Source organism: Crocodylus siamensis, chromosome 12 (assembly GCF_052110815.1).
Source record: "Crocodylus siamensis isolate JL-2025a chromosome 12, ASM5211081v1, whole genome shotgun sequence".
NCBI lineage: Eukaryota > Metazoa > Chordata > Crocodylia > Crocodylidae > Crocodylus > Crocodylus siamensis.
In genome coordinates this window covers 18,792,667-18,809,254 of record NC_143406.1, presented here as the reverse complement: position 1 = coordinate 18,809,254, position 16,588 = coordinate 18,792,667, and the positions used below count along the sequence as shown (strand labels likewise).

Here is a 16,588-nt window from a genome sequence, read left to right as displayed (position 1 = left end):
AGAACACATAGAAGAAATCATAATTTGTTCTATCCATGGAATCAATTCACACAGATGTATCCCTTATTTGAGTAAGTCAGTGTTTGCTTGCTATCATAAGCCCTGGGAAAATGTGCTGGCCCTTTAAATACACTGATGTTCTGCTGCATTTGGAGCACAGTACATGAAGGCAGAGGCCTCTGATAAGCTATGGTTTGTATAATTATTCAATCTTTTCCCCTGAAGGGCCTCTGCATTGCAGCTGTCCTTTTTCTTATTTGCTGTTAGCAATGTCCTAGTTTGTTCTGTGCTGCAGTCCTGCTCCTCCTCCTCCCACCACCACATCACACACACTTGCACTTCATAATGAGTTCTAATTGAGCATTTGCCCCCTAACCTGCAGCCTGGGCTCAGCAACCAGCTACCCGGACAAAAAACTGCATCTGCAGCCACTCTGGCCTTTTTCCATACTTCCTGCCCCAGAATCCACAAGCAGACCAGGGAACTACATGACCAGGATTTCCATCTCTGTCCTCCCCCTCTGGCTGTGAGGAAGAGATGGTGAATGGCTGTTGACTGAGCTTCCAGCATAAGCTGGCACTGACCCTGCTTGGCAAGGCAGGATTTCCCAACAGCCTATGAATTGAGCATTTCCTGCAGGCAAGGACTCATACCTCTGATATCAGTATTTACTTAGTGTATGATGATACAGTGATCACAGAGCAAGGAATATCAGAGGTGACACAACAGCATTGTCCTACCTGGCCAGAACAGGAATCTCTTTTCAGCACTCCTGGGCTAAGGACACATAAACCATTTTAAATAATCAGAAATTGATTTAAATCTGTAACACATGGGTTTTTAACCTTTTTTAATAAGTGTACCCCTGGGTGTGGAGCAGTTGTGGGGGGGGGTGCACGCTCCCCCCACCCATGGTTGGCTGGCTGGGCAGCGCCTGTGTGGCCCACAAAGAGGTGCCGCTGCTCTTGCCCTCCACCCGCCTCGGCTCTGCTCCTGGGAAGCGGTGGCAAAAGGTGGTGGGTGCAGCATTCCATCCCTGCCCACCCGTGCGTATGCCCTAGGACCTTCCCAGGTACCCCTGGGGGTATGCATGCCCCTGGTTGACAACCCCTGCTGTAACAGAACAGAAACTCAGTGCATATAAATCAGTTTCAAAATGGCTGAAACTGGTTTAAGATAAACCTGGCTGAATGCAGTATCAGACTTAACCAATCTGAGTAAAGCCAGTTTATGAAACTTCTGTCCCAGACCCCTTCCTTGTTCAAGTTAAATCACAGTCCCCCAGCATGCTTTGCAGCCCTGAGTTGGGCTGCAGTGGCTGCTCCAGAGAGCAGAGCTGACCCCGCTCCTCTGCTACCTAGCTGGAGCAGTGAGGGCTGGCTGACAAGGGGGTGGGGGAGGGAAAGCCTGGCTGGGGATGCAGGCCAATCTGCAGGGGGGGGGGAAGGAGGACTGCCCTCCCCTGCCTCCCCCCTCTGACTCCCCCCAACAAACCCTGGCTGGGATCTGGGGCCAGAGGGGGGAGTTAAACACCCCTTCCCCCACTCAAACTTACTGCTGGCTGCAACTGAGAACTACAAATCCCAGAGGCACCTGGAAACAGGAAGAAGAAGTGATGGGTAACCCTGCAGAGTCCTGCTGCTATAATTTTGGACTGCAAATCCCAGAGACCTCAGGGGCAGCAGGAGGAGGAAGCGCACACACAGCCCATGCTGGTCAGAGAGGTTTGCTCTAGCAGCCCCCAGCTTCTGGCCTGAGCCACTACAGGCATGTGGCTGCATTTCCTGAATCAAAAGTAAATGTCTGCTCCCCACTGTTTCAATTTAATCTCTGCAATTTAGACCACAAATACTGAATCAATTCAGCCTCAGGCTTTTTAACTGTCTGTACTTAGCCCTGGGGAACAAGCCCACCAGGGCCCTCCCAATCGTTCCCACCATCAGAGCTGTCCCTTGTGGGGGCACTTGGAGGGAGGGGAGGGGAAGAGAGAGGGAAGGATGCTGGACACAGGTGCCCCTTATCTCTGAGCAGCCTGATGGCCAGGTAAGCCTCTTAGCTACCCACACTCCTGTCATTGTCTAGAGGTTCACCTGCCGTGAACATGCTGCCCATTCACAAACCCACCCCGGTGCTTGAGACTTCAGGGGCCAAGAAACAATAAAAAAGGAGATCCTGCCCTGTTGCTCTGAGTGTCCTTGGAGGCATAAACTGCATGTCCCCCTCACAATCCCACTCCTACCCAGAAGGGCTTTCACACAGCAGCGTACTGGAACAGTCTCTCCCTGGGTCAGGAGAGAAACCACCAAGCATTAGCTGCTAACAGGAAATACCAGGGTCACACCATGCAAGCCAGGGACAAAAATCATTGGAAATAAAATGAGCTGCCAAGTGTCTCTGAGGAGAGGGGAAACCATAGTCTGCTGGGCTGGACAGAGTCTGTACCCTCCAAATCAATGCTGAGTGACACCTGGGAGGCATGGGTATGGCTAGGGAAGCTGGAAGACACGATTAATGCCTCTAAGGTGATTTACTGCTGCTAAATCGAGGTCAAGAGTGCTGCCAGTTGGGCACATGCAGCACAGTACAGTTGAAGGACTGAGGCAGCCTCCTCCAATGCTATAAATTCCATCAAGGCATGGCAGATGAGTTAGAAAAGGAAGGGTGCCCAAGGACCTGGAGTGTGACAGAAGTTACTAGGACATCAAGGGACATCACGATTGCCCTTGGGCTAGGACCTGCTACACAGTCTGCTTTGTAATGTGCAGGCAAAAAACAGTAATGCAGGTCCCCTTCTGGACTGTCATGGCTGCTAACACAAATCAGCTATTTTCCATGGGCCCCCAAGGCCTTAGGTAGAAGGCACATATTTTTGGCAGCCAGAGACAAGAAAGAAAATTAGTGGCTTCCAATTTATTAACACATGCAGCTTGCCTAATGCTTAACCAAAGAGAAAACCCAATCGACTTCATCAGCCAATACCCTGCACAAATATCTGAAACCAGCCGGCGGAACTGTTGTTCTCTGGGTCAACTTAAAGACAGCTGTAAACCTTTCTGCTTGCTTGGACAGTTCTCTCAGAGCTCCTCCTAGCTGTATGCAATATCTTGGTGCTCCTAGACTACACACACCAAAACCTGGGTACAAAAGGATCTGGGCCTGCACTGAACTTCTTCTAGCCCCAGCCTACAGGACCCAGCCTTTTCATTAGAAGGATTTTTGAGCAACACAGACTGCCAGATGGACCTGAAGAGTGATACCAGTGCCCCCACTGTTATTGGCAATAATAGAGGTAACCTTGGATCTGGCTTTTTCCTCAGCGTCTTTGAATCTCACAAGTTGCCATGAGAACTGGACTCAGACACTGGCACCAGCATTGCCTTCTCCCTTGAACACATCATAGCAAGTAAACAGAGGTTTGGACACCATCTGTGCTACAGACAGCCCTGACAGGCCTAGACTGGCCCTTTGCTCACAGGGGTTCCATCTGGGCACTGCCTCACCATTGTTCTGTCATTGTTTTGTTTAGTTAAATGTATGTTTTTCCAACTTTGAAAGGGGCCAAAGAGAACGGTAAGCCATTTCCCGTTCTAGCTGGAGTCAGGTGTACTAACAGCAGAGAAAGTGGGTGAGGTGGAGGCTGGCCCTCATGCAGCAAAGTCAGATTTCCAGGTCTTTCTTTCTTCCCTCCTCAGCAAACAGGGCAGAGTTGAGGCCACAGGCCACACAGTTCAGACTTGTGTTCATACCAGAGTGCAAGCAAGATGTTTCCCCAAGAGGTCTCTCAAGTGGAATGACCCAAGGAGAACAGCCAGCCCTGAGCATGGCTGGGGCTGGCCTGCTCCTCATGAAAGGGCTTGCTGCAGCCCATGGTGCCTGGGCCCCCGCGAGCATGGCAAGACATGTGGCACTTACCATCCAGAGAGAGCCAGTCATGCTGGGAGGAAGGCAGGGTTGGCAAAGCTCTGGCTTTATATTCAAACACCACCGAGTTGGAGATGATCTGATTGTTGAAAGCAACTTGCAGGGTCACAAGTCCAGTGTCATGAGCTAGGAACAGAGAACAGGTATCAGAACATAGGGCTTGCTACAGGAAGGCACAAAGTGACTCCCTCTCCAGATCATCTCCCCCACCAAAGGACAGGGTGAGTACAGAGCAGGCTTTTCAGAACAAAGTACTTCTCTGCCTAGACAGGTGGAAAATCAGAGCTGCATGATCAGCATTTTAACAATAGGGACATCCTGGAAGCTGCTAAACTAAACGGATGGACTGCTGGCAGAGGGCCAAGACCAGCCTTAAAAGATCAGGCAACTCAGGATTCGTTCCTCTGGAACCACCATGAAGTTATTTTTGATGCATATCAAGCTAAATACTAAGCTCCAGTGTTTTGAAGATGCAACGTATCCTCCTAAATGTCAGCCACTGCCACTCCATAAGCCATCACCAACTGGAGTTTTCCTAAAGGTTCCTGCCACCTTTTGACCTCCAGATCACATTAAGAGAGATGCAGTGACACAGCGTGGATCCCTGCAGAGGCTGCATCTGTTGGTACTTTCTTACTTCGTGGTTCCCTATACTAATGTATAATGGGCTGACTGATTGTAAAACAAGTCAATACAAACTTGATCATTCATTAGTGATCACACTGGTCAGTAAATGCTTGCTGGTTCCTATGGGGGAACATCTTATAGCTATGAAGCTCACAAACTTCTCAATTATCTCCCCCCACTGAAGCCTGTGATGGACTTGTAAAATAAACACTATTGCAAGGATGAAGCCAAAGGGAAAGAGCCCCAGGCCAATACTAGACCCCAGATGGGTGAAACAGCAGCTCCTTCTCAAAGGATTTACAGATGGAAATAACTAAACAGAGTCTTTTGGGGTAAGGGTGGAAATCTTTCTTGTGGGATTGGTCCATGTGCCTGCCCATCTATCTGTTGACCTATAGCAGCAGATGTACCAAAGGCCAAAGGCAAGGCAGCTCCATTGCCAACATCCTGGGGCTTGTTGCTGGGTCCTCGCTCATCCCTGGGCCAAATGGGCCATTCTTGGAGGATCCTCCACAAGGGTCACGCACACAAGGTGCTACTGGCCCCACCATTCCCTGAGAACAACCCCTGCCACCAAGCTCCCCATCCTATCCCATCATAGGAGCAGGGGCTACCTCCTTCACTGTCAGTGTGGCACACAACATACCAGCAGAGCTTGCCAGAGCCAGAAGAGCATCACTGTGCTCAGTGTTCTCATTATGCTGTCAGCCAGCTGCTGCCTGCTCTGTCCAGTTGTGATAGCTCAGTAGTGTAAGCTTCCTGCAGGCGGAACCAGGCAAATCCCATGCATGGGAAGGACTACCTGGAATATCGGCTCAGAGGGATCTTGGCAGAGCTGCTGCATCATGCATGCAAGGCTGCTACTTTGCAGTGGGACCCATGTGTGCTTCCCATCACTCCCACCCTACTACACTGGCAAGCATCAGCCATCTCTTCAGTTCATGTCATTAAGCTCTACAATCACACTCTGGGCTTGGCTGACTGCTGCATGATACTATATGACTGTGGTGCACACATGCATGCTCAGCATTCAGCTTGTGGCCTGAGATGCCACACAACTGTCCCTGAGCCTCAGAGAATGGTAGAGAATGTGGAACATGGCTGGCCAATGCTCACTGCCCTGCTGGCACAACTGGTCTTCAGGGAGCAGCCTCTGCATGTGAGAGGGGTGTTCCTTACCTGGGCAGTAGCAGCGCAGCACCCCTGGCTGTATTAAAGATGCAGGCACTGAGATCTGATCAAACAGACAGCTGTAGTTACTGTTAGCCTCTTGCCATGGGCCAGTGATTAGGACTTTCACTCCCCCCTGCAAGGGAAGGAAGAAAGGACACAGTATTATAAAAGGAGCCCTCCCTGGGTGCACATGCACCTTGCCTTGGAACTTGGGGCCAGAAGAAGAGCACCAAAGCAAGGAAGCAGTATCCTTGCACCAAGCTGATGAACAGCCTTTGCTCTCAGTAGTGTTGACCAGCCACCAGAAAAGTCCTCTGCCACAGACACTGCTCTTGGGCAATGCTGCCCTTCCATGGCCTTAAGCCTTTGTAGCATGGTATCCACAGAACTCTGAGGCCTTTGAAACTTACACCAGGGCCCCTTCCTGCCCTTCTGCCTCCTACCCCCTCTCCAGCACATACAGCCTGGCACTGTGTTGCACTACCTTGGGCCCAATCCAGCCCTGCCCTACCAGCCAGCCCCCAGGGACATCCATTGTTGCACTCTGACAACAGCCTGCCTGCAGAGAGAAAGTGAGAACAAGTGGCCAACTGGGGAAGGTGCCCAGAGTTGGTGTGATGGGATCAGTCTCTCTCATCATAGGTGTTGTAGCAGCCAGCACCAGTGCCAACATTTCAGAAACCCAAAGGGAACTTCCCTGCAAGAAGCTGTGTGAACCCAGAGTTACAATCTTAAAGTTAAGACACAAAAATCCACCTCCCGACTTGGGAGTCTGTTCTGTTTGACCGTCTCTCCAGGGAATGCTGTGGGTTTTTTCTAGATTTGCAGCACCACACTTCTAGGTCTCTGAATGTGGAGTTCAGCAGAAAGGATGGCAAACATGCTACCCAGAACCCTCAGTGCTATGGAGATTGCAAGGTCTTTGGTGAGTACATGGTATGGCCCTGGGGCAGAATACCATCTCTGTCTCTCCCCAAACTCTGCTATCTGACAGTTTGGTTACTATGGTCACTGCAAAGGGCAAGCACCTCTTCCCGATCTCTTCAGGTAACCCTGTGTTGTAACCTGAACTGGATACATTCCTGAGGGGGGGGGGATACCTGCTCCCTCTGCCTACATGACTGGCCACACATACCTGGGTGGGGGGCTTCAACTCCCTACTGCCCTAAGCAATGCCAGCATGACTGGGAACGACTGCTACGAACCTAGCACAGGCACTGCAGACATACTGTTACATTTCTGCTCCATGCAGAGTGACTGTACAATAAAGCAGGCAAAGCAGTTTCTTCAATAAATTGACGGCTGATGAACTATGGAAATGAGTTCTGGCAAACACTGCTTCGAGACCAAAGAGAGGAAAAGGAAAGTGGACAAAGAGAAGAGTGAAGAAGGATCTCAAGGAAGGGGGCTAAAGACCCTGCCAGTCTACCCAGCAACCAGTGATGCAATTCAAATTGGTTGGCTGGCAGCCAACAGTTGCTGGCCTTCACTGGATCAGGTAAATGAGGTCATAAGGACTATATAAGTGAAGGACTGCCCAGGAGGAGGAGCAGTAACCATGATGAAAACTCAGAGAAAAGCTGGACCATCTGAAACTCTCTCTCTCTCTCTCGAAACTTATGATCAATGAACTGTTTGCCTTCAGAGGGAATCTCCATCTCCCTCTGGATGATACTTATGAGTAAGCTACCTGAGATCTAACTAGATATATAGCTTGCAGTAACTCAGATGCATGATCAAAGGCTACCATGCATGCCACTGTTTGCTCTAAGGTATTTCTCTGATATTGCTCTACCCTGTACCCTACTCCAAACCTACACCTTGTAACCAATAAAGTTCTCCTTTGTACCTAGTGTGGGAGACTTATTGGGAGAAGGTCTAGATTATGCCTTGGGGTTCCCTTGATTCGGCTGACTAAAGGAGACCACTATTTGTGCTTCAGACTGAGGGATGCACCCTGAGTTCCTGTAGTGAGTCAAGTACCCTCAAGACCAACTAGGTCTGTGTTTCCCAGAGGGCGCAGGTCCATGATCATTCCAGACTCTGGGTGGTGGCAGCTTGCGGGTGGGCTCTAGGAAGGGGGTCAGCCAGACGTGAGGTGCCCCCAGGGAGGCACTTGGAGCCTGGAAGTTAGTCGGGTGCAGTGAGGTGGGTGGCTCAACACAGGAGCACCCCATACTGGCCCATCACAGGCCCTGCTTTTCCATCCCAGGCTCAGTAACCCTCAAGTGTATTTTGGCATGAAAAGAACACTGCTGACACCAGGTAAAGTGAGGTGGCTGGAGCAGGGGACAGAGAAGGGAAGTAGAGAGGCAAAAGAATACTACCACCTGTCCCAGCAGGACTGAAAATGTGCCTACGGCACCAGCCCCCATCCAGCACTCACCATACACAGAACCTGTTTGCTGAGTCCAATTCACTGTGCTATCAAGCAATGGCAAGGTTCAGCTCCGTTTGCAAGCAGTTACAGTGAATCCAGTTAGGACTGTGAGAAATTTCGATGGATGTTTCATTTCAAAGATGTTTCAACCTCGAAACAGTGAAATCAAAATGAAACGAAACGAGGGTGCTGAAAACATTTTGAAAGTTTTGAAGCTGGGCTTCCTTGCAGCTAACAGAAACTAAGAAGAGGGAGAGGGGAAGAACTACTCTGATATTGATACCTAGCTCCCAATTCAATTCCCCAGCTCTCTGATCACTTCCCCAGCTCTTCCCAGGGGGGACGTGGGCCCCTGATCTGCGTGCAGGGTTTCAGCAGGCTGCTGCTGCAGACTGGGGCCAGCGGCAGCTATTCTGTTAAGCTTGCGACAAGCGCTGTGAAGACTGTGGTGCTGCCACTGGCCCCAGCCTGCAGCAGCAGCCTGCTGAAACCTGGCATGCAGATCAGGGGCCTGAACCCCGCCAGGAAGAGCTGGGGGAAGTGAATCAAGGACTGAAGAATTGAGCTGGGGGCTAGGGAATTGAACTGGAAGCTAGGGGAATGTTTGGGTCCCTGAACATTCCCCCAGTTCCAGATTAGATTCCCAGCTCCCTGATCTTTCCTCCAGCTCTCTGATTGCTTTCTCCTGCTTTTCCCAAGGGGCACAAGCCCCTTGATGATGCAGGGTGACAGCAGGCTGCTGCTGCCAGCTAGTGATGGCAGCGGCTCTGGGCTATTTCCCCTGAAATCCTGTGCACAGATCTGGGGGCCTGTGCTCCCTCGGGAATAGCTAAGGGAATGATCAGAGGTCTGGGGAATTGAACTAGGTACTCTGGCTTACAGGTGGGTCCGCCCCAGCTCATGGACCGCATGCGGCATCCTGCCAAGCCACGCTGCACCTGTGCCATGAGACAGCTGCCACACAAGTGCCAGGTGGGGGGGCTCTGCCATGAGTCCCCAGAGGCCCCAGTCATTGCTGCCAGAGCCAGTGAGCGCAAAGTTTGTTTGGTGGTTTTTAAAGCTCTGGACTCACCGGCTGCAGAGCATGTGATGATAGCATGCTGCTGCTGCCAGCTGGGGCCAGCGCAGCACCTAAGTCTCCCCAGCGCAGCCCGCACTGAGACAGCAGCAGCAGCCTGCTGTCATCCTGCACACGGATCTGGGGGCCCGTGTCCCCCTGTAGGGCTGTGGGGCTGTGCTGGACTCCTCCCAGGGGAAGCGGGCCCCCAGATTTGCATACGGTAAGGCAGCATGCTGTCACTGCCAGCAAGTGATACGAGTTTTGCTTTGAACAGTGTGAGGTGCAGTTCACAAAAATGCCTGCACCTATCTCCTTTAAACTTGGCAGACTTCATGCCCTCAGAATTACCATCCCTGCAATTTCTCATCCAAATCAGGCATGAAATGACAAAGTTATAGGCATTTTCATGATTTCCCATTATAGCCTATGGGCAAAACATTTAAACACATCGAAACAGTGTTGAAACAGCAAAAAGGTTTTGACAAAATGAAATGGAACAGTGCCTCGAAACAATGCTTCGAAACAGTGAAACAAAACACCGTCCCTTTGAAATGGCAAAACAGAAGTCAAAACAAAATGGTGCTATTTCGCACAGCCCTACATCCAGTGGCCAATTAGTATATTGCAAGAGGCACTCACTGCAGCTAAGAGCTGGGAAGTCAGATCTATCCAAGGGACATGTCCAGCCAGCAGAGCTCCCCTGGATCCCAGTGCTAGCCCATCAAGTGCAGACTTTGTTATGAAGGCCAGGCAGACTGGACCAGAGTCAGGTTTGGAAAAACAATACTTTTCAGCATACAACACAGCATTTTCCTTTGAGGTGGCTAGGATGGGCATGCTTTAGCTGAGTGCTAGTGAAAGTGATGCAGCTGTTTGTCCTTCCAGTTGGGTAGCTTACCCAGCACCTTACAAACCACTGGATCAGAAGCTGGACTTCCCCCAGCAAGCAGTAGTCAGGTACGTGGCAAGCTGTTTGGGGGAGATATATGTGTTGCATGTTTGTGCTGGAGCCCCATATTGCAGCCTGGGACTTAAGTACTCCACAATAGGTACACTAAGTTAGACTGCTCTGTAGGCACAGATGAAGGCACTAATTTACACAGTATCCCCAACAGCTTCAGCTGGCCTATATGCCAGTATGGCTTAGAGCAGGGTTATGTGAACCAGAAACTGTCTTCTGTTGCTTGGACATCTGGGGTGCTTGTACACAAAACATTCTCAGCCTTAAGAACAAAGTGCAGGGGTATTTGAATTTGATCTTTGCTTCCTGGGAAGTCTGAAGTTTCAGGAAGATCAGCAGCTCTGGAGTGTTCAAATGATCAGTTGTCCAAAGGGTTTATTCTGCAAGGCATCCATCTTTGCAAGAAAATGATACAAGGACTGCTGCAAAACTGAAAGCAGCCAGGCTTCCTGTACAACTATAACTGGCTCCCTGACAGGCAGAGCAGCATGCTAAGGCTTCTGTGCAGTAACATGCATGGATCCATGAAATCTTTTCCTTGGATATCTCTTCTCTCAATACTAGCATGTCCTACCTCAGCCAGATTAGCACCATTCCCTTTCCTTGCTTTGGGTGTAAAACAGCAATAAGCAGGTTCTCAGTAGCTGCTTTATATTAGCAGAATATCAAGAGAGACCCTGCCTCTAGGGTAGACTGTGCACAGCTGCCTGCTGTCAAGGCCAGGCACTTATGGCCCACTCTGTTGACAATTCAATGATTCTGGATTCTGCTGAACAGGGAAACAAAGCTGGACATCAGTGTCTCCATTTGGGAAGCATGCCTCAGCTCTACCCAGCACAGTAGGGATCAGAAAAAGCCCCCTGAAAGCAAAGACCTCCTCCAAGTTACCTGATGCGCAGGGATGCTACCAAATCTACCCTGCCTTCTGCATGACTTCAGACTAATACTGCTAACTATGTATATTTCCCAAAGAGAAATCTTTTTTCACTGCTCCTGTGCTGCCCTCTGGTGGCAAACTGCAAGAGAGGCCCTAAGGCTGGAAATGGGAGCTCAGTTACTCGTGTTTTCCCCTCTCTAAATGCAGTTGGATGGGAGGATTCTTCTCATTTTGTCTCTCCTATTTGTTCCTCTGGCTGTTGGGCCTGCCGCGGCAGACACTCTGGCTGTCTTCTTCATGGATTTTGCAAAGCCAGTTTGGGTGGAGAGAAATTTGGAAAGAATTCATTGCTGAAAAGGAGCAAGAACTTATACTGACCCAGGGCCGTCACCTTCTGGTGTTCTTCAAAGGTCTTCGTCTTTGCTGTGGAGCAGGTTCTGAAACATCTTTTGGGACCTGTGAGAGGGTGCTTAGTGTGCCTGTCATTTTACAAGGGTGCAGGTGTGGAGGGTGCAGGTGTGGCAGTGGACAATTGGAGAGTCACCTGACTAGAAGGGAGCTGGGTTTGAAGCATATAACCCCAGGGCCTGAGCTAGCTAAGGAGTCTAGCCCTGAAAGCTACGGGGATAGGAGCTCCTGGGTAACATCCGAGCTGGGGGTAAGCAATTATGGTGGTTTGTGGAAGGGAGGTAAGGAGATCCCAGTTGGCTCAGAAGGAAGGGAGGGGCCAGAGGACCAGAGAGCCCAGAGATTTGTAACTCAGGAGGGGGCAAGGTCAGGGAGCCCAGAGGTCTATAGCCCAGGAGGGGCAAATATCAATAGGGCCAGGGAGTACAAAGGTCTTAATAGCCAAGGAGCAGGAGCAGGGTTCAGAGATGGGCTGAAGGGTGAGGAGGACCATAGTCAGAGACTGGCCAGGCCAGGGGAACCCAGGAGTCTCCAATAGCCTAGCAGCAGGGCCAGCACTCAGAAAGAGAAGCCAAAAACTAGAGGTCACAGCCAGAGGATGCTAGCAAATCTGAGAGCGCCAAGGAGGCCCTAGCCCAGGAGGGATGAGGACTGGAGCTGGAAGCCTGTATCCCAGGAGGAGTACATCACCTGGAATGAATTTCATCTATGGAGGCATGAACATGGTGAAAGAGGGGTTGTACACACATAATGAGCCCTTAAAGCAATGAGCAGTGATACTAATGCTCATAAGGAAATCTTACTTAAAAAACCCTGGGGCAGCCTCCCTTTTCTGAAAGTAACATTTCATCAAAGAATAGCAGGTGGGAAGGGGAGAGTGCCCAAAGAGAGACAGACTAGACAAGGGCTGAGGGGGCTCCAGGGGTGGCAGTCATGCCCCTGGAATTGAACCCCCTGAATGCCCAGTGTGCACACAGTTCCCATAGGGATTTGCCTGGCTCTCCAGGTTCCCAGAGGAACCAGCCAGACCAACTTCAGCCATTTTCCAAGTGATCATACCAAGGCCCTTGACTGATGTGCCAGGAAGGGTAGTGTATGTTGGAATGGCAGAGAGAGATATCAGAGGATTTTTAACTCAGCTACATTATTGAGACCAATCCATTTATTTAAATGGGAAGCCACCTGCCCTAGACTTTGCAGCAGGCTCTCTGCTACCATACAGAGCTACAGCTGAACTGGACAATATTACCATGCAGAGAAGTATAGCTGCATTCCCAGATGCCAGAACTCACTTCTACACAAGCAGGAACTGCAGACCATATGGTGCAACAAAACTGAAGCAGCTGCAGAAGTGCTCAGCCATCCCAGGGTGCCTGTATTGGCCTGTAATTCCAGCATGTCACAGCAGACTTGACTGAGTCTGCTGGAGTGTGGTAATTACTGTGCTCCAGTAGCCTTGTGCGTCTCGTGTATCAGCGTCCCCACACTTCAAAATGGTGGCAGAAGCACTTGAACTAAAGCTATCAAACAAACTAGAGTTCAAGCTCTCCTGCCGCTATTTTGAAGCACAGGGACGCTGATATATAAGACACTGCGGGTGCTTTAGTTAGAGTGACTCTTAGAGCCACTCTAATTAAGGCACCGCCCCGTTCCTCCTCCCTTCCCCCCCCGCCAAACATGTAAAAGTGTCCCCAAGTTCTAAGAGTCTCCAAGGGCCACAGGAAGAACTTGTTTAGCAGATGCAGAAAATTTGTCTTGCAGCTTTTCTGATCCTTTTGAGAGTTTAAAATGAAAATTTGTTTCTACACTACTGTTGATGTGAAGTGCACAGTACAGAATACTTTACTGCAGTGTTTACAGCAGCTAGGAGATAGGAAAAGGAAGGGTGTAAATCACACCAGAAAGACTGGTATCAGGGGCTAGTTCTGGCAAAGAAAGTAGTTGGGTCCCAACGCAAGGACTGCACAGCACACCTGTCTGTGTCATGTCAGAAACACCTGCATACAATGAGGAGCAAACTGCCAACTTCTACCATGGCCAAGGGAACCTCCACAGAACCTAGCCTTGGAGCCTTCCCTAATGCCCTCAGACACACTATCAGGTGGAATTTGTGACAACATGCAGGAATCCCTGAGCTGTATGGGCTCCATTACCTGGGCAGAAGTGTGTGACAGCAACAGACTCTTTCTAATGGGTCCTAAATGGGCCATTATAAATGGATCCATGTCAAAATGGCAGAAGGCTTGGAGTGGAGTCCCACAAGGGTCTGTCCTGGGCCCAGTGCTGTTTGACATGTTTATTAATGATCTGGATGTTGGCAGAGACCTTACTGAGCAAGTCTGCAGATTATATGAAACTGGGAAGACTAGGAACACACTGGAGGACAGGAGTGCAATTCAGAAGGGCCCTGACAGATTGAAAAGCTCAGCTGAAGCTAATAGGATGAAATTTAATGCTGACAAATACAAGGTGTTACACCTCAGGAAGAATAATCAAAAATACGAATACAACCTCACCCTCCTGCTGGCTGACACCAGCCTGGACATAGTGGATTACAGAAACGTGGTGGGATGAAACGCATGATTGGGCGGTCAATGTCAAGGGCTATAGGCTGTACAGGAGGGACAGGATAGGAAAGAGAGGTGGGGGCATGGCGCTCTATATTAAGGAGGAATACACATCCTCGTTAATTAGCAAAGAGTCAGGGGAGGGGCACTCTGAAGTGCTTTGGGTTAGAGTACAAGGCAGTCGAGGGGAAAGGGACTTAATGGTGGGAGTCTACTGCAGACCTCCCAACCAGGGAGAAGAGCTTGACCAGGAATTCTTGGGTCAGCTCACAGAGGTAGTGAAGGCTAAGGATGTGGTAGTCATGGGGGACCTGAACTTCCCGGACATCTGCTGGGAAGAGCAGTCAGCCAGGTCTGAACGCTCACGTAGGTTCTTAGACAGAGTGCAGGACCTCCATGTAACCCAGGAGGTGCACAGCCCCACCGGGGGGAAGCCTTGTTGGACCTAGTGCTGGCCACGGGTGATGACCTGGTGAGGGGGCTGCGGGTGCTCGACCACTTGTGCGACAGCGATCATCACCTGCTGGAATTCACCATCCAGTGCAAGGTGGCAAAGGCATGCAGTAAGGCAGCGGCCCTAGATTTTAAGAGGGCAGAGTTCAACAAGCTAAGGAGGATAGTTGGAGAAGTGCTGAGGTCCTGGAGGGGAGGGGAGCCAGGTGTCCAGGTGTCCAAGGAGAGTGGTCGCTCCTTAAGGAGACGATCCTCCAAGCCCAAAGGAAGGTAATCCCAACGAGGATCAAAGGGAGCAGGAGAGCCCACAAGCCTCCATGGCTCACCAAAAGCATCCGGGAATGTCTCCTTGCTAAAAAGGAGGTGTATACCCAATGGAAGGAAGGGGTCATCACCAGGGAGGACTATTCCGCAGTCGCTCGAGGTTGTAGGGGGACAGTTAGGAAGGCCAAGGCAAAGATGGAATTAGGACTAGCTTCTCACATTAAGGACAACAAGAAGTCCTTTTTTAAATACATAGGGGGCAAAAAGAAGGTCCCGGGTAATGTGGGACCCTTGCAGGACGCCATGGGAAACTTGGTCATCACACCAGACGGCAAAGCTAACATGTTTAACGATTTCTTTGCCTCCGTCTTCCTAAGTAGGGACCAGAACAGCCACCTCCCTGCTGGGCCCCCCTCAGGCCCCAGGGGAGGCACACCTGGGCCACGGGTTAGCGAGGATTTAGTTAGGAAGCTTCTGGAGGGGTTGGACATATTCAAGTCAGCCGGCCCGGATGATCTCCACCCTAGAGTTCTAAAGGAACTGGCCGAGGTCATTGCAAGTCCCCTGGGCACGGCTTTACGAGCACTCGTGGTGCTCTGGTGAGGTAACGGAGGACTGGAAGAGGGCCAACGTGGTCCCCATCTTCAAAAAAGGCAGGAAGGAGGACCCAGGAAACTATAGGCGGGTTAGTCTCACCTCAATCCTAGGCAAGCTGTTCGAGAAAATTATGCTGGCACACATCCAGGAGGGGCCAGCAGGGGACTGCATGCTTAGGGGCAACCAACATGGGTTCATCAGTGGCAGGTCCTGTCAGACCAACGTGGTGGCCTTTTCGATCAGATCGGGGTAGCAGTGGATATAATCTTCCTGGACTTCCGGAAGGCTTTTGACACTCTCTCACCCTGTTCTCATTAAGAAACTGGGGGGCTGTGGTGTAGACACCCACACAGTCAATTGGGTCCCCAGCTGGCTGGAGGGCCACACCCAGAGAATGGTAGTGGATGGGTCCTTCTCAACCTGGAGGGATGTGGGCAGTGGGGTCCCCAGGGCTCGGTCCTCGGGCCCACACTGTTCAACATCTTCATCAGTGACTTGGACGAGGGGGTAAAAAGCACCCTGTTCAAATTTGCTGATGACACTAAGATGTGCGGGGATGTGGGCACGCTAGAAGGGAGCAATAGGCTACAATCGGACCTAGACAGGTTACAAGGGTGGGCGGATGAGCATAGGATGGGATTCAACACAGACAAGTGCAAGGTAATGCACCTCAGGAGGAACAACTGGCACCATACCTACAGGTTGGGGAACTCCCCTCTTGTCAGCACAGAGGCGGAAAGGGATCTGGGGGTCATCATTGACTCCAAGACGAACATGGGCCGGCAGTGTGGGGAGGCAGTCAGGAAGGCCAACCGCACCTTGGCATGCATCCACAGATGCATCTCGAGCAGGTCCAGGGCTATGCGGCACTGGTCAGGCCGCAGCTGGAGTGTTGCGTCCAGTTCTGGGTGCCGCACTTCAAGAGGGATGTCGACAGCATGGAGAGGGTCCGGAGGAGGGCCTCTCATATGATCAGGGGACAGCAGGACAGGCCCTATGAGCTCCATCCGAGGGTACTGAAGGCACTGGCCGACATCATTGCAGAGCCACTGGCGGGAATATTTGAACGCTCGTGGCGCACGGGTCAAGTCCCGGAGGACTGGAAAAGGGCCAATGTGGTTCCCATTTTCAAGAAGGGGAGGAAGGAGGACCCGGGTAACTATAGGCCAGTCAGTCTCACCTCCATCCTTGGCAAAATCTTTGAGAAAATCATCAAGGCTCACATTTGTGAGAGCCCGGCAGGACAAATTATGCTGAGGGGAAACCAGCACGGGTTCGTGGCAGGTAGATCGTGCCTGAC

General features: G+C 50.9%; 1 protein-coding gene across 1 annotated transcript in view; it reads right to left on the bottom strand.

The window, feature by feature from the left end:
• The window catches only part of CAMTA1 (calmodulin binding transcription activator 1), a 1,278,205-nt gene that overhangs the window by 94,629 nt on the left and 1,166,988 nt on the right, over nucleotides 1–16,588 (bottom strand). Inside the window, exons 9-10 of the mRNA XM_090023968.1 lie at nucleotides 5,728–5,854; nucleotides 3,913–4,047 (exon numbers count right to left, since the gene is read on the bottom strand). Of these exons, the coding sequence (XP_089880094.1) occupies nucleotides 3,913–4,047; nucleotides 5,728–5,854 (262 nt within the window). The remainder of the gene's footprint in view (nucleotides 1–3,912; nucleotides 4,048–5,727; nucleotides 5,855–16,588) is intronic.